Source organism: Procambarus clarkii, chromosome 88 (genome assembly GCF_040958095.1).
Source record: "Procambarus clarkii isolate CNS0578487 chromosome 88, FALCON_Pclarkii_2.0, whole genome shotgun sequence".
In the NCBI taxonomy this organism is placed as follows: domain Eukaryota; kingdom Metazoa; phylum Arthropoda; class Malacostraca; order Decapoda; family Cambaridae; genus Procambarus; species Procambarus clarkii.
Genome location: NC_091237.1, coordinates 11,890,236 through 11,906,739, shown reverse-complemented (window position 1 = coordinate 11,906,739; position 16,504 = coordinate 11,890,236). Strand labels below are relative to the sequence as shown.

The 16,504-nt window shown below is 43.2% G+C and overlaps 1 protein-coding gene across 1 annotated transcript; it reads left to right on the top strand.

Moving 5' to 3' along the window:
- Nucleotides 1-1,474: 1,474 nt before the first annotated feature.
- On the top strand, nt 1,475-15,810 carry LOC138359037 (micronuclear linker histone polyprotein-like). The gene is made up of 6 exons (XM_069317728.1): nt 1,475-1,660; nt 1,890-2,056; nt 2,813-2,992; nt 3,026-4,141; nt 14,327-14,488; nt 15,408-15,810. Exons 1-6 carry the CDS (start codon nt 1,475-1,477, stop codon nt 15,808-15,810), a joined length of 2,214 nt encoding a protein of 737 aa, XP_069173829.1.
- The last annotated feature ends 694 nt before the right edge of the window (nt 15,811-16,504 follow it).

Here is a 16,504-nt window from a genome sequence, read left to right as displayed (position 1 = left end):
TATGAAGGCTCCCACACACAGCTGGTCCCAGCTTCACCAGGCAGCTACATCCACGCTAACACAGGAATAAACTTAATGCTCACAAAAGAGTAGCAATAATCTCCTCCAACAGAAAATACTGTCTGGGGCAGACTTAAGATGAGCTGATGGAGAATATCACAACTCTTAACTGGTATCGCTAATGGGTACGTGACCGTCATTGCTAACAAACCCTTGCCTTAGTTAAAACTGAGGTCAAGAGAGCCTCGGTCCCCAGAGGCTCGTACTAGCAATCGTCACAACGTCCAAGATGAAGTGGATGGTAAGTTTAGGTTTCGGAAAGACCTGGGTAAATACTGGTTTTGGGTAGTAGATGATCTAAGAAACAACTTAAAGGTAACGTATTAAATGTGGGATAACTTGACTGTTTTTAGCACAAGTTAGGCGCTACACACAGAAATCACAATTGCGTGATGCATCAAATGAACAAATCCCCAAGGGCCGTGACGAGGATTCGAACCTGCGTCCGAGATCATCCCAGACGCTGCTTTAATCGATGATGCTCTCGGACGCAGGTTCGAATCCTCGTCACGGCCTTTGTGGATTTGTTCATTGAATAGTTCCGTAATTTGAGTATTTATGATGGGTTGTTCTATTTTTATGTGGATTGCTTCAAGAATTTGTAATCTTCTTACATCTTGGGTTTTGTCTATTATACAAGTGTTTTTATTCAACATTTCTCTTGTTAGAGTAATGTCATGGGCTTGTCTCATGTGATTCCTAGGGGCACCGGATTGAAGATGACAGGTCAAACGCCTCGTTAGCTTCGTCGACGTCATACCTATGTACTTACATTGAAGGTTACATCCTTCGTGGGGGCAAGTGTACATGTATACAACGCTTGACTGCTGTAGAGGGTTCTCCGTCGGCTTTCGGCTGTTTTTGATAAGGAGTTCGGAAGTCTTCTTGGTTTTATAGAATATGATCAGGTCTATGTTTTGGTTAGGAGTAGTGCTTTTTACTCCTTTACGGATTATTTCTTTCATTATTCGTTCTTCTTTTTTTATGTTCACTGTGCATGGTGGATTTATAATAAAATTTTATTGGAGGTGTTGTGGTTTCTGTTCTTGGTTCAGGATTGTCCCATTGATCCAGGTGTCGTCTTACTGTAGTGTCTATCTCCGTGTTGCTATATCTATTATTCACCAACACCTGAGTTACTCTTTCAAACTCCCTACTCACGTTGCTCCATTCAGAGCAGTGGGTAAGCGCTCGACGAATATAAGCGTTGAGAACACTGGCTTTGTATCTCCGGGGACACTCACTCCTACCGTTCAGGCATAATCCTATGTTGGTGGGCTTGGTATATACGCTGGTGCTTAGAGAGGCTCCTATTTTTGTTATTAGTACATCCAGGAATGGCAGACTGTTATTTTTATTATTTTCATGGGTAAATCGGAGTACTGACTCTCTCTCTAGATGGCTTCGAACGAAGATGACCTTTGGAGAACTCTTCTTCCAATTAAACCAAGATGCTAGAACACTAGCCAGAGGTATAGAAGCCCTATACAACAAAATAATCAATACAGAATATGCAGTCATATTCAATGCAACATCTACAAATGAAAACCTGCTGCCAGTATATACCAATATAAACCCAGCAGTCCCCAACGCAGTTTACGTATAGGTATAGGCAAGATCTTATACGGCATCAACTCAACACGAAAATGGAAGCGCTCCAAACCCTTATAGACCAAGCTGAACAGCAGTAAAACCAATGGACCCAGCACCACATCCCCAACCACCTCAAGCAAACCATCAACAGTGAACTATTTAACCTTAAACAACAACAAAAAACTCGTGTAGAAACGAAGACACTCCGTAAGTTAACAGCCCTAAACGGTGGACAGTTAAAGATCCCTCACCCAAAAGATGGCTACATGAACCTCACAACTTACGATCTCACTCAGGACCAACAGGACCTCTTGAGTTTTGGTCTTAACTGCCAGTTCTTGTCAAAACCAAAAAAGCATAAAAAACATCTTGAAATTAAAATGCTTCTGGACGACATTCCCAAGTTAGAAGACAACAAGGAAGTCCTCACTACTGACACACTTCAGGCTCAACAACTACCAGGAGCGGGGAAAAGATGAGGAACATACTCATCAACAATCTTAACCCCACGACTCAAACCCCACAGTGGTGGTGGTGGTGGTGGTGGTGGTAGTGGTGGTGGTAGTGGTGGTGGTGGTGGTGGTGGTGGCGGCGGTGGTGGTGGTGGTGGTGGTGGTGGTGGTGGTGGTGGTGGCGGCGGCGGCGGCGGTGGTGGTGGTGGTGGTGGTGGTGGTGGTGGTGGTGGTGGTGGTGGTGATGGTGATGGTGATGGTGATGGTGGTGGTGGTAGTAGTAGTAGTAGTGGTCGTAATAATACTGACGGTGTATTCAGAAGCATGGGGTATAAAATTGAACAAATACAACACCTGTATTTGTTCCATATTTCAGTTCCTGCCGCACCCCCCCCCCCCCCCCGCATCCTGGGGCGTCGTCCCCCCACCCTTGGAGGGGAAACCATGCGTGCAGAAGAGCCATTAGCCCCCCCTTCCCCCTCGTGAAGCCCCCCCCCCCCCGTCTTCCAGGACAGTGAGCCTGCCATTCTCTCCTGGCTGATTGCCTGGTTCTCCCAGACGCTTGTTAACCCCTGAGGCTTACAGGTCGTTACGCACCCGGCGTAAGTGATGCTTCTTCACCTCTCGCACGTGGGTGTCGAGGGCGTATGTTGCCCAAGATGTTCACACTCTTACTGCCTCACTTGGACTTGTCGGTGGTGGTGTAGTGTGTCCGGCAGTGTGTGTGATAACAGCAAGAAGGAGTGTGATAACAGCAAGAAGGAGTGTGATAACAGCAAGAAGGAGTGTGATAACAGCAAGAAGGAGTGTGATAACAGCAAGAAGGAGTGTGATAACAGCAAGAAGGAGTGTGATAACAGCAAGAAGCAGTGTGATAACAACATCAAGTAGTGTGATAACAGCAAGGAGTGTGATAACAGCAAGAAGGAGTGTGATAACAGCAAGAAGGATTGTGATAACAGCAAGAAGGATTGTGATAACAGCAAGAAGGAGTTTGATAACAGCAAGAAGGATTGTGATATCAGCAAGAAGGAATGTGATAACAGCAAGAAGGAGTGTGATAACAGCAAGAAGGATTGTGATAACAGCAAGAAGGAGTTTGATAACAGCAAGAAGGAGTGTGATAACAGCATGAAGGAGTGTGATAACAGCAAGAAGCAGTGTGATAACAGCAAGAAGGAGTGTGATAACAGCAAGAAGGAGTGTGATAACAGCAAGAAGGATTGTGATAACAGCAAGAAGGAGTGTGATAACAGCAAGAAGGAGTGTGATAACAGCAAGAAGGATTGTGATAACAGCAAGAAGGAGTTTGATAACAGCAAGAAGGAGTGTGATAACAGCATGAAGGAGTGTGATAACAGCAAGAAGCAGTGTCATAACAGCAAGAAGGAGTGTGATAACAGCAAGAAGGAGTGTGATAACAGCAAGAAGGATTGTGATAACAGCAAGAAGGAGTTTGATAACAGCAAGAAGCAGTGTGATAACAGCAAGAAGCAGTGTGATAACAGCAAGAAGGATTGTGATAACAGCAAGAAGGAGTGTGATAACAGCAAGGAGTGTGATAACAGCATGAAGGAGTGTGATAACAGCAAGAAGCAGTGTGATAACAGCAAGAAGCAGTGTGATAACAGCAAGAAGGATTGTGATAACAGCAAGAAGGAGTGTGATAACAGCAAGAAGGAGTGTGATAACAGCAAGAAGGAGTGTGATAACAGCAAGAAGCAGTGTGATAACAGCAAGAAGCAGTGTGATAACAGCAAGAAAGATTGTGATAACAGCAAGAAGGAGTGTTATAACAGAAAGAAGGAGTGTGATAACAGCAAGAAGGAGTGTGATAACAGCATGAAGGCGTGTGATAACAGCAAGAAGCAGTGTGATAACAGCAAGAAGGAGTGTGATAACAGCAAGAAGGAGTGTGATAACAGCAAGGAGTGTGATAACAGCAAGAAGGAGTGTGATAACAGCAAGAAGGAGTGTGATAACAGCAAGAAGGATTGTGATAACAGGAACAAGCAGTGTGATAACAGCATCAAGCAGTATGATAACAGCAAGAGCAATTTACACACACACACACACACACACACACACACACACACACACACACACACACACACACACACACACACACACATATTATATATATATATATATATATATATATATATATATATATATATATATATATATATATATATATATATATATATATATATATATATATATATATTGTTATGAACCCCCAGGTAGCCTAGTGCGGTAGGTGAGCCTTGAGAGAGTTGTTCCACGCTCCTGAGTGGAGATAGGAGCCAGGGGAAAAGGTATTAATACACTAAACAAACATCAGTATATTATGACGAAAGAGAGGCAAGCAGAGGACGAGCATCTTATAGAAACGAGGTGAGATGTCGACATTATCTTACGAGACGTGACGCAGGCGGAGGTCGTAAAGATCACTTGAGTCGTGATAATCGTTGAGGATAGACGTACGTCGTTGCCTCCTGTGAATAAGGACGCCACGTCTACTATAGTATATATCTACTATATATAGTATATATAGTATATATCTACTATATATAGTATATATAGTATATATCTACTATATATAGTATATATAGTATATATCTACTATATATAGTATATATCTACTATATACTATATACTACCACGTCTATAGCTACTGGTGAAGAGTCTGAGCGAAAGCTGCGTGCCCGTGTGAGAAAGCTGTCTGAGGAGGACGTACGACGCTTCTCTCTTATCGTGAATGATAGTAGCGGCGACCTGAAGCCTGTTCCTGTGAGAAGGAACCTGTCAGGCGACTTCTTAAACTCAAGTCAGGACTGGAAGAAGCCTTAAGAGGCATTCCCAGAGGATTTGTGGACGACTTGGATAAGCGCCATAATTGGGTCGTCGTGGCATCTGGGGCCAGATTCACGAAAGCACTTACGCAAGCCTTTACGAACGTGTACATCTTTCCTCAATCTTTGACGGCTTTGGTTACATTTATTAAACAGTTTACAAGCATGAAAACCTCCCATTCAACTGTTGTTATTGTTATAAACAGCCTCCTGGTGCTTCGGAGCTCATTTACTGTTTAATAATTGGAAACAAAGCCGCCAAAGATTGAGAAAAGATGTACAGGTTCGTAAGTGCTTGCGTAAGTGCTTTCGTGAATCTGGCCCAAGCCTTCTGCATTAAGCGTCCATTACTATACTGCCAGTTATTACTTGATCGTGTGACCAGCGCTCTTGGAGAACGTTAGAGATTATAAAAATAGAGAGAAGATATAAGGAGTTTGAGATGATTTGATATTATGGAGGCAAGAGCGACATGTGTTTACTCGCCTGAGGTCAGTCAGTGACTGAGGAGGGAGAGTGCGCCTGCTAGATCAGAAACACGCATGCGCAGAAACACACCTGGGATCGTCACGCCCCAACACTCCGCCCGCGTAGCTTCAATAATGTCAACATAACAATGTCAATCCAATTACGAGGTGATTAGGTCGCTCTAACAATCACTACGAGACGGGCGAATGTTGGCTCTGATCTTTCTCCTCGCTTGTTGAGGCGGCCTATTGGTACTTTCTGGTGGTTCATCACTACATATTGGTACTTTCTGGTGGTTCATCACTACATATTGGTACTTTCTGGTGGTTCATCTCTACATATTGGTACTTTCTGGTGGTCCATCACTACATATTGGTACTTTCTGGTGGTCCATCACTACATATTGGTACTTTCTGGTGGTTCATCACTACATATTGGTACTTTCTGGTGATCTATCACTACATATTGGTACTTTCTGGTGGTCCATCACTACATATTGGTACTTTCTGGTGGTTCATCACTACATATTGGTACTTTCTGGTGGTTCATCTCTACATATTGGTACTTTCTGGTGGTCCATCACAACATATTGGTACTTTCTGGTGGTCCATCACTACATATTGGTGCTTTCTGGTGGTTCATCACTACATATTGGTACTTTCTGGTGGTCCATCACTACATATTGGTACTTTCTGGTGGTTCATCACTACATATTGGTACTTTCTGGTGGTCCATCACTACATATTGGTACTTTCTGGTGATCTATCACTACATATTGGTACTTTCTGGTGGTCCACCACTACATATTGGTACTTTCTGGTGGTTCATCACTGCATATTGGTACTTTCTGGTGGTCCATCACAACATATTGGTACTTTCTGGTGGTCCATCACTACATATTGGTACTTTCTGGTAGTCCATCACTACACATTGGTACTTTCTGGCGGTCCATCACTGCATAATGGTACTTTCTGGTGGTCCATCACTACATATTGGTACTTTCTGGTGGTCCATCACTACATATTGCTATTTTCTGGTGGTACATCACTACATATTGGTAGTTTCTGGTAGTCCATCACTACATATTGGTACTTTCTGGTGGTCCATCACTACATATTGGTGCTTTCTGGTGGTCCATCACTACATATTGGTACTTTCTGGTGGTCCATCACTACATATTGATACTTTCTGGTGGTCCATCACTACATATTAGTACTTTCTGGTGGTCCATCACTACATATTGGTACTTTCTGGTGGCCCATCACTACATATTGATACTTTCTGGTAGTCCATCACTACATATTGGTACTTTCTGGCGGTCCATCACTACATATTGGTGCTTTCTGGTGGTCCATCACTACTTATTGGTACTCCATCACTACATATTGGTACTTTCTGTTGGTCCATCACTACATATTGGTACTTTCTGGTGGTCCATCACCACATATTGGTACTTTCTGGTGGTCCATCACCACATATTGGTACTTTCTGATGGTCCATCACCACATATTGGTACTTTTTGGTGGTCCATCACTACATATTGGTACTTTCTGGTGGTCCATCACTACATATTGATACATTTTGGTGATCCATCATTACATATTGGTACTTTCTGGTGGTCCATTATTACATATTGGTACTTTCTGGTGGTCCATCACTACATATTGGAACTTTCTGGTGGTCCATCACTACATATTGGTACTTTCTGATGGTGCATCACTACATATTGGTACTTTCTGGTGGTCCTTCACTACATATTGGTACTTTCTGGTGGTCCATCACTACATATTGATACTTTTTGGTGGTCCATCATTACATATCGGTACTTTCTTGTGGTCCATTATTACATATTGGTACTTTCTGGTGGTCCATCACTATATATTGGTACTTTCTGATGGTCCATCACTACATATTGGTACTTTCTTGTGGTCCATCACTACATATTGGTACTTTCTGGTGGTCCATCACTGCATATTGGTACTTTCTGGTGGCCCATCACTACATATTGGTACTTTCTGGTGGTCCATCACTACATATTGGTACTTTCTGGTGGCCCATCACTACATATTGGTACTTTCTGGTGGTCCATCACTGCATATTGGTACTTTCTGGTGGCCCATCACTACATATTGGTACTTTCTGGTGGTCCATCACTACATATTGGTACTTTCTGGTGGTCCATCACTACATATTGGTACTTTCTGGTGTTCCATCACTACATATTGGTACTTTCTGGTGGTCCATCACTACATATTGGTGCTTTCTGGCGGTCCATCATTACATATTGCTGCTTTCTGGTGGTTCATCACTGGAAATTGGTACTTTCTGGTGGTCCATCACTACATATTGGTGCTTTCTGGTGGCCCATCACTACATATTGGTACTTTCTGGTGGTCCATCACTACATATTGGTACTTTCTGGTGGTCCATCACTACATATTGGTACTTTCTGGTGGTGCATCACTACATATTGGTACTTTCTGGTGGCCCATCACTACATATTGGTACTTTCTGGTGGTCCATCACTGCATATTGGTACTTTCTGGTGGTCCATCACTACATATTGATACTTTTTGGTGGTCCATCATTACATATTGGTACTTTCTTGTGGTCCATTATTACATATTGGTACTTTCTGGTGGTCCATCACTACATATTGGTACTTTCTGGTGGTCCATCACTACATATTGGTACTTTCTGGTGGTCCATCACTACATATTGGTACTTTCTGGTGGTCCATCACTGCATATTGGTACTTTCTGGTGGCCCATCACTACATATTGGTACTTTCTGGTGGTCCATCACTACATATTGGTACTTTCTGGTGGCCCATCAGTACATATTGGTACTTTCTGGTGGTCCATCACTGCATATTGGTACTTTCTGGTGGCCCATCACTACATATTGGTACTTTCTGGTGGTCCATCACTACATATTGGTACTTTCTGGTGGTCCATCACTACATATTGGTACTTTCTGGTGGTCCATCACTACATATTGGTACTTTCTGGTGGTCCATCACTACATATTGCTGCTTTCTGGCGGTCCATCATTACATATTGCTGCTTTCAGGTGGTTCATCACTAGAAATTGGTACTTTCTGGTGGTCCATCACTACATATTGGTGCTTCCTGGTGGCCCATCACTACATATTGGTACTTTCTGGTGGTCCATCACTACATATTGGTACTTTCTGGTGGTCCATCACTACATATTGGTATTTTCTGGTGGTGCATCACTACATATTGGTACTTTCTGGTGGCCCATCACTACATATTGGTACTTTCTGGTGGTCCATCACTGCATATTGGTACTTTCTGGTGGTCCATCACTACATATTGATACTTTTTGGTGGTCCATCATTACATATTGGTACTTTCTTGTGGTCCATTATTACATATTGGTACTTTCTGGTGGTCCATCACTACATATTGGTACTTTCTGGTGGTCCATCACTACATATTGGTACTTTCTGGTGGTCCATCACTACATATTGGTACTTTCTGGTGGTCCATCACTGCATATTGGTACTTTCTGGTGGCCCATCACTACATATTGGTACTTTCTGGTGGTCCATCACTACATATTGGTACTTTCTGGTGGCCCATCACTACATATTGGTACTTTCTGGTGGTCCATCACTGCATATTGGTACTTTCTGGTGGCCCATCACACATATTGGTACTTTCTGGTGGTCCATCACTACATATTGGTACTTTCTGGTGGTCCATCACTACATATTGGTACTTTCTGATGGTGCATCACTACATATTGGTACTTTCTGGTGGTCCTTCACTACATATTGGTACTTTCTGGTGGTCCATCACTACATATTGATACTTTTTGGTGGTCCATCATTACATATCGGTACTTTCTTGTGGTCCATTATTACATATTGGTACTTTCTGGTGGTCCTTCACTACATATTGGTACTTTCTGGTGGTCCATCACTACATATTGATACTTTTTGGTGGTCCATCATTACATATCGGTACTTTCTTGTGGTCCATTATTACATATTGGTACTTTCTGGTGGTCCATCACTACATATTGGTACTTTCTGGTGGTCCATCACTACATATTGGTACTTTCTTGTGGTCCATCACTACATATTGGTACTTTCTGGTGGTCCATCACTGCATATTGGTACTTTCTGGTGGCCCATCACTACATATTGGTACTTTCTGGTGGTCCATCACTACATATTGGTACTTTCTGGTGGCCCATCACTACATATTGGTACTTTCTGGTGGTCCATCACTGCATATTGGTACTTTCTGGTGGCCCATCACTACATATTGGTACTTTCTGGTGGTCCATCACTACATATTGGTACTTTCTGGTGGTCCATCACTACATATTGGTACTTTCTGGTGGTCCATCACTACATATTGGTACTTTCTGGTGGTCCATCACTACATATTGGTGCTTTCTGGCGGTCCATCATTACATATTGCTGCTTTCTGGTGGTTCATCACTAGAAATTGGTACTTTCTGCTGGTCCATCACTACATATTGGTGCTTTCTGGTGGCCCATCACTACATATTGGTACTTTCTGGTGGTCCATCACTACATATTGGTACTTTCTGGTGGTCCATCACTACATATTGGTACTTTCTGGTGGTGCATCACTACATATTGGTACTTTCTGGTGGCCCATCACTACATATTGGTACTTTCTGGTGGTCCATCACTGCATATTGGTACTTTCTGGTGGTCCATCACAACATATTGATACTTTTTGGTGGTCCATCATTACATATTGGTACTTTCTTGTGGTCCATTATTACATATTGGTACTTTCTGGTGGTCCATCACTACATATTGGTACTTTCTGGTGGTCCATCACTACATATTGGTACTTTCTGGTGGTCCATCACTACATATTGGTACTTTCTGGTGGTCCATCACTGCATATTGGTACTTTCTGGTGGCCCATCACTACATATTGGTACTTTCTGGTGGTCCATCACTACATATTGGTACTTTCTGGTGGTCCATCACTACATATTGGTACTTTCTGGTGGTCCATCACTGCATATTGGTACTTTCTGGTGGCCCATCACTACATATTGGTACTTTCTGGTGGTCCATCACTACATATTTGTACTTTCTGGTGGTCCATCACTACATATTGGTACTTTCTGGTGGTCCATCACTACATATTGGTACTTTCTGGTGGTCCATCACTACATATTGGTGTTTTCTGGCGGTCCATCATCAACATATATTGCTGCTTTCAGGTGGTTCATCACTAGAAATTGGTACTTTCTGGTGGTCCATCACTACATATTGGTGCTTTCTGGTGGCCCATCACTACATATTGGTACTTTCTGGTGGTCCATCACTACATATTGGCACTTTCTGGTGGTCCATCACTACATATTGGTACTTTCTGGTGGTGCATCACTACATATTGGTACTTTCTGGTGGCCCATCACTACATATTGGTACTTTCTGGTGGTCCATCACTACATATTGGTACTTTCTGGTGGTCCATCACTACATATTGGTACTTTCTGGTGGTGCATCACTACATATTGGTACTTTCTGGTGGCCCATCACTACATATTGGTACTTTCTGGTGGTCCATCACTGCATATTGATACTTTCTGGTGGTCCATCACTACATATTGATACTTTTTGGTGGTCCATCATTACATATTGGTACTTTCTTGTGGTCCATTATTACATATTGGTACTTTCTGGTGGTCCATCACTACATATTGGTACTTTCTGGTGGTCCATCACTACATATTGGTACTTTCTGGTGGCCCATCACTACATATTGGTACTTTCTGGTGGTCCATCACTGCATATTGGTACTTTCTGGTGGCCCATCACTACATATTGGTACTTTCTGGTGGTCCATCACTACATATTGGTACTTTCTGGTGGCCCATCACTACATATTGGTACTTTCTGGTGGTCCATCACTGCATATTGGTACTTTCTGGTGGCCCATCACTACATATTGGTACTTTCTGGTGGTCCATCACTACATATTGGTACTTTCTGGTGGTCCATCACTACATATTGGTACTTTCTGGTGGTCCATCACTACATATTGGTACTTTCTGGTGGTCCATCACTACATATTGGTGCTTTCTGGCGGTCCATCATTACATATTGCTGCTTTCAGGTGGTTCATCACTAGAAATTGGTACTTTCTGGTGGTCCATCACTACATATTGGTGCTTTCTGGTGGCCCATCACTACATATTGGTACTTTCTGGTGGTCCATCACTACATATTGGTACTTTCTGGTGGTCCATCACTACATATTGGTACTTTCTGGTGGTGCATCACTACACATTGGTACTTTCTGGTGGCCCATCACTACATATTGGTACTTTCTGGTGGTCCATCACTGCATATTGGTACTTTCTGGTGGTCCATCACTACATATTGATACTTTTTGGTGGTCCATCATTACATATTGGTACTTTCTTGTGGTCCATTATTATATATTGGTACTTTCTGGTGGTCCATCACTACATATTGGTACTTTCTGGTGGTCCATCACTACATATTGGTACTTTCTGGTGGTCCATCACTACATATTGGTACTTTCTGGTGGTCCATCACTGCATATTGGTACTTTCTGGTGGCCCATCACTACATATTGGTACTTTCTGGTGGTCCATCACTACATATTGGTACTTTCTGGTGGCCCATCACTACATATTGGTACTTTCTGGTGGTCCATCACTACATATTGGTACTTTCTGGTGGTCCATCACTACATATTGGTACTTTCTGGTGGTCCATCACTACATATTGGTACTTTCTGGTGGTCCATCACTTCATTGGTGCTTTCTGGCGGTCCATCATTACATATTGCTGCTTTCTGGTGGGTCATCACTAGAAATTGGTACTTTCTGGCGGTCCATCACTACATATTGGTACTTTCTGGTGGTCCATCACTACATATTGGTACTTTCTGGTGGTCCATCACTACATATTGGTACTTTTGACCAGATAGTTACTATAAGTACTTTCATCTTAGGAGAATAGGCTGAAATATTATCAAAGTTACAGCTCAATGTTAACAATGTTAACTTTATACACTAATATGAAGCCTTCATACAGTAGTAGTGGGGAACTGTATATTCATTTAATACAACTATTGTATTTTTTTGTTCATTTGACTCAGTCATACAGCCTGATATCGACTTACAGTAGTGATATCGACTTGAGAATGGTCCAGGACGGACCGAAACGTCGTCGTCCCTTCACCTTCTAGTGTGTGGTCTGGTCAACAGCCTGATAGTAATGTTACCCAAACAGCTGGTTCGACCAGGTGGGTGACACTTGGTCGATTAACCACTTAACCCCTTGCGAATTACGCCAATTGCAAGTCGACCAATCATTTTGCCAGCCACCATTAGCTCCCAATCAATCGCCAAACTCCCCACCATCATATATCAAACAGCAAAACCAGGCTAATCACGGCCCGAGTTCCCTCTCATACAGCCAATCATAACGCGAGGTGAGTGTGGTAAACTCTCACTACAATGGTAAACAGTTTACTCACCACCAAAGGTCGTTAAAGTTACAAATGAGTTGTTTACTCATTCACTCACGTTTATACGTCACCTGCCTTACCTATGTGAGTTATCACTCATCATTACAGCCCAATACACTCATTACTCACCATCATGAGTATATTCATCTCTAAAAAGCCATCACCAGGGGTCAATGACCTCTCTCATTGATCAATGTCCTCAATAACCATCACAAGGTGATTAATCATCCGTCGACGTAGAGATCAATCATGTGGTTACCTTGTGGTGGTTCCTAGGGGGGGGGGGTCAGCGCCCCATCCACCCATCCCCCTGCGGCTTGACCTTCAATCCAGGTTGATGATCTGATCAAATAAACTGTTGGTCCTGCTGTTCGCAGTCCGACGTTGACACTACAGCCTAGTTGATCAGCTACTCTGTAGAGGGGATTAACTGTCAGCAATAGTGTTAAATCACCACTGCAGTAATTAATCCCCGCTTTGGTGCTGGATTTATAAGGGGGATTTATCACCCATTATCACTAAGACCTCAATTCGACTCGTGGGATCATCTATCATTAACTAACAGGATTAACAATCGACTCCTGAGGTCTATCACTCACCACCGAGGATTAATCAATCACCAGATGTGTAGCAACCAATCACCAGATGTGTAGCAACCAATCACTCAATGTCTAGCAATCAATTCCTGTCTTGACCATGACCTGTATAAAGTGGTTAGGTTACCACTCACGCACACGGCTAACGAACCCCACCACAGCTGCCCCAGAGAGAGAGAGAGAGAGAGAGAGAGAGAGAGAGAGAGAGAGAGAGAGAGAGAGAGAGAGAGAGAGAGAGAGAGAGAGAGAGAGAGAGAGACAAGAGAGAGAGAGAGAGAGAGAGAGAGAGAGAGAGAGAGAGAGAGAGAGAGAGAGAGAGAGAGAGAGAGAGAGAGAGAGAGAGAGAGAGAGAGAGACAGACAGAGAGGGGGTATGGGAAGATTATAGATTAATATTTCATTAATCTGCTAGTACCATAACTAGTACATTCTCCTACGCTGCTTCTGCATACCTCACAACTCTCATATCCAGTACCAAATGTACCAACAAATTGTTCATATATGTTTGACATATATGAACAAACACCTACCCATCCGTTTCTTAAATGTGTCACGCATTATAGGCGTCTATGACACAGCGCTTATGACACACCACTTATGACACAGCACCTACGACACAGCACTTATGACACAGCACCTACGACACAGCACTTATGACACAGCACCTACGACACAGCACTTATGACACAGCACTTATGACACAGCACTTATGACACAGCACCTACGACACAGCACTTATGACACAGCACCTACGACACAGCACTTATGACACAGCACCTACGACACAGCACTTATGACACAGCACCTACGGCACAGCACTTATGACACAGCACTTATGACACAGCACTTATGGCACAGCACTTATGACACAGCACCTACGACACAGCTACGTGGATCCACCTACGTGGATCCCCGCTACAAGGCTGCTGCTGTTCGGTAATTAGGATGACCACCAATCACCAAGCCCAGACATGGACACATTCCATCTGGACACATATTACACAGGACCGGACACTACATCGCTGGTCATGACACATGAGTGACGATCATGGTGGCCAGAGACACATGAAGCGTGCGAGTTCCTCTGCAATACAGGATACATGTTTCCCAGTGGTGTAGCTACACAGGATACATGTATCCCATGTAGCTACACAGGGTACATGTATCCCATGTATCTACACAGGATACATGTTTCCCAGTGGTGTAGCTACACAGGATACATGTTTCCCAGTGGTGTAGCAACACAGGATACATGTTTCCTGTGTAGCTACACAGGATACATGTTTCCTGTGTAGCTACACAGGATACATGTTCCCAGTGGTGTAGCTACACAGGATACATGTTCCCAGTGGTGTAGCTACACAGGATACATGTTTCCCAGTGGTGTAGCTACACAGGATACATGTTTCCCAGTGGTGTAGCTACACAGGATACGTTTCCCAGTGGTGTAGCTACACAGGATACATGTTTCCCAGTGGTGTAGCTACACAGGATACGTTTCCCAGTGGTGTAGCTACACAGGATACATGTTTCCCAGTGGTGAAGCTACACAGGATACATGTATCCCAGTGGTGTAGCTACACAGGATACATGTTCCCAGTGGTGTAGCTACACAGGATACATGTTCCCAGTGGTGTAGCTACACAGGATACATGTATCCCAGTGGTGTAGCTACACAGGATACATGTTCCCAGTGGTGTAGCTACACAGGATACATGTTCCCAGTGGTGTAGCTACACAGGATACATGTATCCCAGTGGTGTAGCTACACAGGATACATGTTCCCAGTGGTGTAGCTACACAGGATACATGTTCCCAGTGGTGTAGCTACACAGGATACATGTATCCCGTATAGCTACAAATACAGAATTGAAGCTATAGTGGACAAATCAAGACTTCAAGCCGTAGCGGACAAATCAAGACTTCAAGCCGTAGCGGACAAATCAAGACTTCAAGCTATAGTGGACAAATCAAGACTTCAAGCTATAGTGAACAAATCAAGACTTCAAGCCGTAGCGGACAAACCAAGACTTCAAGCCGTAGCGGACAAATCAAGACTTCAAGCCGTAGCGGACAAATCAAGACTTCAAGCTATAGTGGACAAATCAAGACTTCAAGCCGTAGCGGACAAATCAAGACTTCAAGCCGTAGCGGGCAAATCAAGACTTCAAGCCGTAGCGGACAAATCAAGACTTCAAGCCGTAGCGGACACATGCCAACAACTCCCCGCGGTCAACAAGAAGAGGAGACGAAGATGAAGACATAGAAGAGGCCAAGAAGACCAGCAATAAGACGCACCAACACAAGCCAAGTGTCAAGAGAGAGAGGAAGCACCAAAGCTCGGCTTCACCGACACTGTTGACACCTTCTAGTTTGAACTTTTGAACATTTATCAGCCAGCTTCTCGCTTCTCGACCACTATCTGAACTGTTGTTTGACAAATGACTTTTGACCCTTAGACATCTGCGGCCAGATTCACAAAAGCACTTACGCAAGTTCTTAGGAACGTGTACATCTTTCCTCAATCTTTGACGGCTTTGGTTACATTTATTAAACAGTTTACAAGCATGAAAACTTGCCAATCAACTGTTGGTATTGTTATAAACAGCCTCCTGGTGCTTCGGAGCTTATTAACTGTTTAATAATTGTAAACAAAGCCGCCAAAGATTGAGAAAAGATGTACAGGTTCGTAAGTGATTGCGTAACTGCTTCGTGAATCTAGACCCTGGCCTCCGGCGTTTGACATTACACCTTCGTACTTTAACATCTAAATTTTCGACTCCTTAAAAGTGATCTTTTTACCATTAGCTTTCCACTATTAAGTTGCGACTTTAATATGCAAGGCAGCAATTGGCCGGTTTTAAAGATATTTGTCATTGGTTTAGAGATCCGTGGTGTTGGAACAACCCGTCATCCTAATACAACGTCGCTTTTTGACGTACACTCTACGTA